At 35.7% G+C, this 8633-nt stretch overlaps 1 protein-coding gene across 1 annotated transcript; it reads right to left on the reverse strand.

The window, feature by feature from the left end:
* Window positions 1-3285: 3285 nt before the first annotated feature.
* LOC140774455 (metal transporter Nramp2-like) lies at window positions 3286-8274 on the reverse strand. The gene is made up of 5 exons (XM_073117462.1): window positions 7632-8274; window positions 6974-7523; window positions 5473-5609; window positions 4709-5361; window positions 3286-3876 (listed from the first exon to the last, which is right to left on the reverse strand). Exons 2-5 carry the CDS (start codon window positions 7504-7506, stop codon window positions 3673-3675), a joined length of 1527 nt encoding a protein of 508 aa, XP_072973563.1. The 5' UTR covers window positions 7507-7523; window positions 7632-8274; the 3' UTR covers window positions 3286-3672.
* Window positions 8275-8633: the final 359 nt, after the last annotated feature.

Raw genomic sequence — 8633 nt, forward strand, 5'->3', positions numbered from 1 at the left:
ACATTCAATTCAACATAATTAGAAGGGCAAATTTAAAATTGCCTCATATTGGTTTTGCATAGAATTATATTATTTTGTAAACCATAATATGTTAACTTTTCTTTCAAACACTTAGTAGTAAAAAAAATTTTAAGAATGATAAGAGCAAATTTTTCCACCATAATAAATATTAAAATATCATAAATTGCTTTCCTCTTTTTATAAAATTTATATCTTATTTTTTTAGTTTAAAATATAACCTCTTCTATATTTCTTTTAGTTATTATGTTAACTATCACACATCTTTCTTTAAATATATGATTATGGAATGAAAATTTTTGATCATCTTAAAAGATCTATATTGATGCGAATCGGGTCAGATCGAATCACATCAAAAGAGATTAGGTTCAATGGATTGAGTCTAATTATCTTATTTGATTATTTGGTTTAGTTAGAGTCTGCTAAATTGGCTTTAGCCCTATCTCCTTCTTTCTTCTCTTTAGCTATTAGCGTCATCTTCCACCTCCCTTTTTTAATGTCCAAGTATTTGGTCCGATTTTTTCAGTCTCTATCTCCCCCTCCCCTCCCCTTCCCTCCCCTCTTCCACAATAACTTCCCCCTTTATACTAAGAATTAATCCTAGCATCCATCTAGTCGTAGGAGGGCTATCAAGCTAGGATCGAAGTTTCAAAACCGTTGCAGATCGGATTAGACCGATTCCTAACACATATTTACTTAAACAATGAATTATTAATATCACATATATTATGGTAATCTATACTTTATTATTTTGTTAAGTTTGGATAGTGGGAGTTATTGACAAGTGATACAATGAAAGTTCATAAGATAATTTAAATTTAGGCATAACCACACAGGTAATTTGAAATTTCTCCTAATTAAAACTAAAATCAAAACTATAGGAAGGTTAAAAATACTTTTGAAAAAAAGTTAACTAATAAATATTGTTGCTTGTATATCTAAATCTTTAATGTTTCATTTCTAATATAAAGACAATAGGATAATAAGACTCTTATTCCGGATTTAGATCTCTGGCTGTGTATATTATTTCCATACCAAATATAAAATATATGAGATCTACGTAACAACTAACTTAATCACACCCCTATATCCCGAAACTAACTTAATTTTACATTGCCAAAGTCAACGAGTACTTGAGTAAGATTATTTGGATAGATCGCAGGGAGGTCAAAGCTAATAAGTAGGTAGAGAAACATATCGAGAGAGATGCACTAAGGAAAAGAAAAGAAAGTAAACGCACTCAGATCTAGGGGTGTAATAGAGCCGAGGTTGATAGACACTAGTTTTAAGCAACCTTGAATTGAAATTAATTTTGAGCTCGATTATTTAGATTAATAAATAAGCTAAATTGAGCCCGATTAAGTTTGATTTAGATTTAAATCAAACTTAAAATAAGATATAATTCAAAAATATAAACTAATAGAGATATTTATGTTTCTAGAGAAGATATGATAATATTAAAATTTATAACTAAACTTTATTAAGATCTACATAACAATCCACTTAAATAAATCTTAGAATCTTTAGCGTAATTGATGTTGTCACAGTAGATGATAGCCATGATGGACAAGCTTCATACTCAACCTAAGTCATCTTGCTCTAATCTATAATAGAATTATAGTATAATTGAAAGTATTACTCATATATATATAATTATTTTGAGTTCATGGAACCTATTTGATTGAGCCAATTTATGATCAAGCTTGACTTAGATATTAAGCTTGGCTTGAAATTACTTTCAAGCCGAGCTCGAGCCCGTTGATTATTTTGACAGCCTTACTAAGCCCCTCGTTCACTTATAGAATAAGGATGGAATAAGCATAAGTATTTTAATTTTTAATATAAGAAGAAGAAGACTAATATTAGTATAGGTTATTGTAATGTTTAGTTCAATGCTAGTATAAGGTGTAATAATTATATCATTTGATGTGATATAAAGTTGTATTGGGAATTAGTGATGTTTTAAACTCAACAACGAAAATACTATTGACTATATGTTAAAAATTAGTAGTAAATAGTATTTTTATCAAATAATATTATCTTTTATTAAAACTGCTTACTTAAAATACTCGATATACCTACATTATGAATAAATAACTATGCATTACGGGATAATGTAGAACTATAAGTCCGCATTGCAGAAATAATATTGCACTCTTTATATAAAATAACAATGCACTAAATAAAGAGGCATTACGGGGTTATAAGCCCGCACTAAAATAAGAATGCATTAGAGGATATAAAGTGAAACTACGAGGTAATACGGGGTTATAAGTCTGCACTCTATATAAAATAATCATACACTAGAATAAATAAAGAGACACTGCGGATTAATATAAGGTTATAAGCCCGCATGCGATGTAATGCGGGGTTATAAGCCCGCACTATAGGAAAAGTGTGCGAGTTTAATATTTTTTATTTTTATTTTTGCAGAATTTACTAGTTCAAAAAAATCCTAACTATAGATGAGATGTTTAAAATTCAAAAAAAGAGATAGATGAGAGAAAAAATAACGATACTTAATACAAGAGATAGTAGAGAGAGAATCTGACTGTAGTTAAAGTGATTTGTAATTAAATATTATCTAATTTAGGGGTAAAATAGTAATTATGAATTATTATTATATTATTTTTTAAAGTTGTATGAAATAAGATGAGAAAGAATAATAAATTATTATACTAAAATAAGGTAACATATTTAGTTACCACGCCAAATGCTTGTTCTAAAATAAGCTTATTCTTATTCTATAAGTAAACAGAGGCTAAGATCTCAATCCAGGCTAAGATCTCAATCCAGGCAAATATCATGGAGGTTTGTATTTGATTAGAAGGTTGACGTTACCAATTAGCCTTCCTGGCAGCTCATTTCTTCTTTCTACTACTTAGGTTCTCTTCCCAAACTCGTAGAAGAAGTCAGAGAAAGGAAGAGTTTTTGTATAAAAACAAGAGGAATTATCATCTCCACTTCGTTTTCTTCTTTTATTTATTTTTTCTCATCCTCGTATTCAAACATAGGATTTGAAAAGAAGAGAACAAGAAATTCTTAGACCTTGTAACTTCGTACTAATCACATGACTGTAATTTTATTCACGTAAAAGAAAGTGTTTACTATTCTTTGATCTGGGATATTCCAACCTCATGTGTGTGTGGAGAAGTACCAACCTCATAGTGATTAGTCCTGCAGCTATCCAAAATGGCTCAGGAAATAAAGAGGCATAAGAGTACTGAACTATAGTCTATAGGTAATCATTCATGGTGTACATACAAATTTATGACAATAAATATTGGTCTTAATATTTAACTTGCAATTTGTCTCAATAACATAGCTCATAAGATCTGCATCGAGACCATATTATAGCAGAAATAAGACAGAATAAAACGAACTTGTGCCTACTAACATATATTACAAGATTTGCTTACTCTGAATCTAAAGGAACACCTGTGAAGAGAAAAGCCAGCCATAGAAAAATTAAAAGCGTAAAGATTCACTAAAGTAACTTCTCCGCAAGGTATGCTCATAACAACAGTGCAACTACAGCAGCACACAACTGGAAGAAGATACCGACAGGGAATTAGTATCTGAGACTTTTGCAGTTGTATTCACAATATTTCAACCTATGTTGAGCTGAGAGACTATCCTGATGGTAAGAATCGCTCAAGAACTCTTCAAGAGTGTACCAAGCCGGGTAGATAGTGGACTATCTCGCAGGACAAGATAGATGACGAATGCCACATAAACTGCCAAGGCAACAGAAAGAGCAGAACCAAGCAATAGTCCACGAACTTCACCAGTGAAGAAGTCCAGCAAAAGATAGCCATTGATAATTATTAGAAAGACCGTGACAACCCAACTTACTACCTACAAGAAAGAATATAATGCATGATTAAAGATGATATAATGAAGATACAGCTACTGGATGCAGAGATATCATACTCTTTACCTTTTAAAAGAATAAAATATTTTATCAGCACAGCTACTGCTGCAGTGGGATTTAAATCGATTGGATGTTTGTGGAGGAAAAGAATTTTAAAAACTCTAAACACTTGGAATTTTGAAGAACTTGGCAAATAGATGCAAGAAAAAGGAAATATAAAACAGAATCTCAAATGAAGATAATAAGGTAAAGAACTAAATTCATCAGAAAGCAGTTAGTGTGAGGATAACTATTTAACAAAATATTGAAATATCTGTGAGTTTGTATTGCCTTACCAGTTTCCAAGAAGTCATGAAATACCACAAAAATTAACCAGTTTCTATACAGGTCATGAAATACCACAAAAACCATGTACTACTACTAAAGTTATTGAAATTAACACAACTTTGTATGGAAAAGGACAAATGAATGAAAATACTCCAATCAGGTATGTATTATTTCAGGTGCAGTTCGTCTATCAAGTAAAACCTGCGAAATTAGATTTCAACATACATGGTACCATGTATAAAATGTTTAACAAGAGAAAACCAAGAATTGCAAATGACATGAAGTCAAAACAATGATGGTTCAAAAGAAAATTTTAGTCTCAAAATCTGTGGATCCTCCAAATAGGAGAGCATTATGCCTCTAGCAAGTGGAAGATTCTTCTATATCACCTGGATCAAAGAGTTACCACCTGAACTTACAGTTAACATAAGCAGGCATGCATGAAAGGAGTTGCAAAATTTGCTAATGCTAGTTACTACTGAAACTTACTTTGGTAATAGGACCGATCTTGAAAGTTCCCATGACTTGTTCCTTTGAGACCAAAGCAATCAGGGGTATGAGGGCAAATGGTATCTGTACAGATTGAAGAACATTAAGTGACTCGTTCAGAATATCCATGGCAGGACCCTCAGTATCAAAAAGTAAGGCTACTATGATAGTTGGCACAATTGCAAAGCTTCTGGTTATCAATGACCGCATCCACTTCTTCAGGCGAAGATTCAGGAAGCCTCCCATAATAAATTGTCCAGCATATGTTCCAGTAATTGTGCTACTCTGCCCAGATGCTAACAATCCAATTCCCCATATATAAAGAATAGGAAATAACTGGCTGCCATATTTCTCTTGCAGAAACTGCCCTGCATTCTCAAGACCTATAGTACTAGCTCCTTTAGAACCATAAAACCCCTTTGCAAACACGGTCGTTACACAGATATTGATTATGAAGGAAACAAGGAGAGCTAGTGTAGATTCTATGGAATAATACTTCACAGCTTCTTGAACATGACTTTTCTTTCCGGTATCTATCTTTCTCGACTGAACAAGGGCAGAATGCAAGAAAACATTGTGAGGCATGATTATGCAACCCACAACTCCCACTGCCTGCCTTATGGTATTGGAGCTCAGTTTTGGAACCAAAAGGCCTGCAAAGTACAACTAAAATTAGTTCTCATGGTACAAGAGCTCAATAGAGGAAATAAGCAAAGGACTAAGTTTGACGAAAACAAAAGCTACAATAATAAAAGAACAACTACCAATCAGAAGTTCCTTTCCACTTGGTTCTGTTTCACCAAACATTACTGCAAAAGATATTGCTATTGTTGCAATGAGAACTCCAAAAAGTGCTTCTAATTTCCTCACACCATAGTTCTCCAGGAAGAGAAAGATAAAGCTGCCAGGAGCGCAAAAGGAGTAAATAGGAAATCAACAAGAAATAATGCAGATACTTCTGCAGAATTCACAACCTTCAATAAATTATGACATCTGATTGAAGACTAGACAGCTAATAAAATGTTCTCAGGAAAATAAGTATCATCAGCATAGAAGTTTCTTTAATTATACTACGGATGATTTCACTTAGACACTAAACTCTCACTAATATTTACATACACCTTCTGAACTTTTTTTCACATAAACTTTCTAAACTATTGAAAACTTCTCATCCATCAATCTTGACATTGTTAACAGAAAAGTGAAAAGACATAATGCCCTTGAATACAGAGTATTATGATATATTAATATTTATCTTTCCTTCTTCCCTTAAAAAAATAAAGGTGTATAGAAGTCCCCAATCTACTCATGTGTGAGTCATATGGTAAATTATGAATGAAAAAACAGAGGAAAATTGAAGAGATTTCTAATAATGTAGGGGGTTTGTATGTACAAAAAAAAAGTTTAAAAGTTGTACGTAGAAATGAGCAATAGTTCAAGAAGTGTAGGTGGAACATCCCATTATAGTAGTCAAAACCCAAGAAATCCCAAAATTAAATTCCTGCGAAACTAATTTTATATCGTTCAATTACGATCGATTATACATCGGCCCAATACAAACCCATGTTGCAATTTGAATACTGCACATATGAAGTGTCGCAATCCGCAACCAAAATAAACACTTTCAGTCCTTATCATATCTTTTTTTTTTCTTTTCCCTGTAACCTAAGTGTTGAACTCTATCCATCTTTCTCGCCAAAGTCAAATAAAATTTAATCAGTAATGTACTAATCCTAGATAGCCAAATATTTGGTCAGGAGAGTGACAGCCCAGCTTCAGTTCTAGTAAAAGGATTCGTGTGAACCAGCTTCGGCTCTGATGATAGAAGAGATACAAACATAAGAGGAAGAAACAAAAAAAAAAAAAAAAAAACCCCACGAACGAGGAACAGTAAACCTGAAAACGAGAATTTAATTTCGAAAGTTCAAGCTTAGTAACAAGTAAGAAAGACAAAATCAATTTCCAATTTAAAAAAGCACCAGAATCGTCAGAGAGAAAAAAAAAAACGAAGACCCAAAAAAGTAAAACCAAAAAGAATCCAATTGTCCAAGAAGAGGCAACATAACTTAGCTTCAATTAAGATAACATAAGAACAAGGATTCTTTTAAAAGAGAAAGCAAGGCGTCTCAAGGCAAAAAGCTTCTAACTTACATCATCTAACAAAGAGATAACGCAATCATCAACAAGATATCACCCAATAAAAAGACCAACCCATCCACCAAAAAATTACCATGACGAATCAAGATAAATCATTAGAGTTCATACCAATCGAGTGCGGTGATGAGGACGCCACCCCAGAGCGGAATTGTCCCACCACTTAGTATCTTAATCGCGATCGCGCTCCCGATCACCTCTTGGATGTCGGCTCCAATAAGCGCGACCTCCGCCATGATCCACAGCAAAACCCTAGCCCAAGCCGGGTACTCCTCGCGGCAAAGCTCCGCGAGGTGCCTCCCGGTAGCCACCCCTAGCCTTGCGGAGAGCAACTGGATCAGCAGCCCCATGGCCGTAGCCCACATTAGTAGCCACAGAAGCGAGTACCCCGCGATCGCCCCGGCTTGGAGATCGCCTTCTAGGTTTCCGGGATCCAAGAAGGCGATGCACATCAGGAATCCGGGGCCGGTGAATCGCCACAGCTTCCGCCACGAAAAGGGCCGCGACAGCGCCTCCACGGCCGCGGGGTCATGTTCGTCGTCGGAGATGTAAACAGATACCTTGTCGTCGGAGTCATACGCGTTCTCTTCGTCGGGTTCGGCGCCGAGAGAGGAGGTTAAGAGAGGCTTCTCCTCTTCCGCCATGGCTGAGAGAGCGGGGGCTATTGGATGAGAACAAGGGAAAAAAGGAGGGAAAAGTGTCAGTGAGCAGCGTCGGGGAGTAAGGGCGAATGCTTTGTTTATTTATATCCACCGGGAGGTTACCAGACCTGTTGCGTAGCAACTCACGCCACGTCGACAAGTACTGGGACTTTCGAGTGGCGCGTACGTATTCTCACTGCATCGAATCCTACCACGACGACGGCTCCACTTGGTTCGAACAACGTTGAGCTACCGGCGAGTGAGCAGAACGCGAGCACCAGGATGAAGTGGCATGCAAGGAGCGACGAGATGAAACGAGGATAGGAAGGCAGGCATCCGAAGAGTGGACAGCGACAGGAGAACACGAGTCGGGCACACAAGACGTGAGCTTACCGGCAGTTAGAAGTGTGTGCCCCACGTGGTTCCACGATAGGGGAGGAGGGGAGGGGGTTTGTCCTCGTTCGTTCCCTCCATGGTAAACTGCCCCTACTAGTAATTTCTAGCGGCGGGCTAGCTTCACTACTCAATAAGCAGGTTCCGAGATCGAATCAATATCATATCAAACACGAATTTCGCGTCAGGAAAAAAAATAAATGGATAGTATGCGTATAAAATAGTTAAACTCAAAAAGATATAGAATAAACAAAGTGGGAGGTAGAGCGAGAGAGACGAGGGATGGACGACGGTGGATAGGTCGACGGAGGTGGAAGTTGACGAAAGGTGCAACGAGATGGGAGGATAGTAGATGAGCAAGAGAAGGAGAGATGGAGAAGAGATTGAGATAAAATAAAGGGTGGGAGAGAAAAAGAGATAGAGGTGAGAGAGGGCCCCATAAAATTCCCAAGAATTATTGAGTATTGGAAGGTCTAATTTCTTTTTTGTTTTTATTTAGACATTAAAAATCTTTCCTTATCTCTATCTTAAATCAAATTGGAAAATTTTCTCTTTAGAAGTGAGAACTTAATGATATTTGAATTAAACTAATGCAGCTAGGATTGGGATTCAAAAATGCTCATAGTATCCCTTTTTACTGTGTGAGTACTAATCCATTGACTCTCTCTAACAAGATACTAAAATCTTATTTATCTTTATCTCTAATGAATTTGATATAATCTTTCTAATGTTTTAAG

This window comes from Typha angustifolia, chromosome 13 (genome assembly GCF_048772165.1).
Source record: "Typha angustifolia cultivar Huaian chromosome 13, ASM4877216v1, whole genome shotgun sequence".
Lineage (NCBI taxonomy): Eukaryota > Viridiplantae > Streptophyta > Magnoliopsida > Poales > Typhaceae > Typha > Typha angustifolia.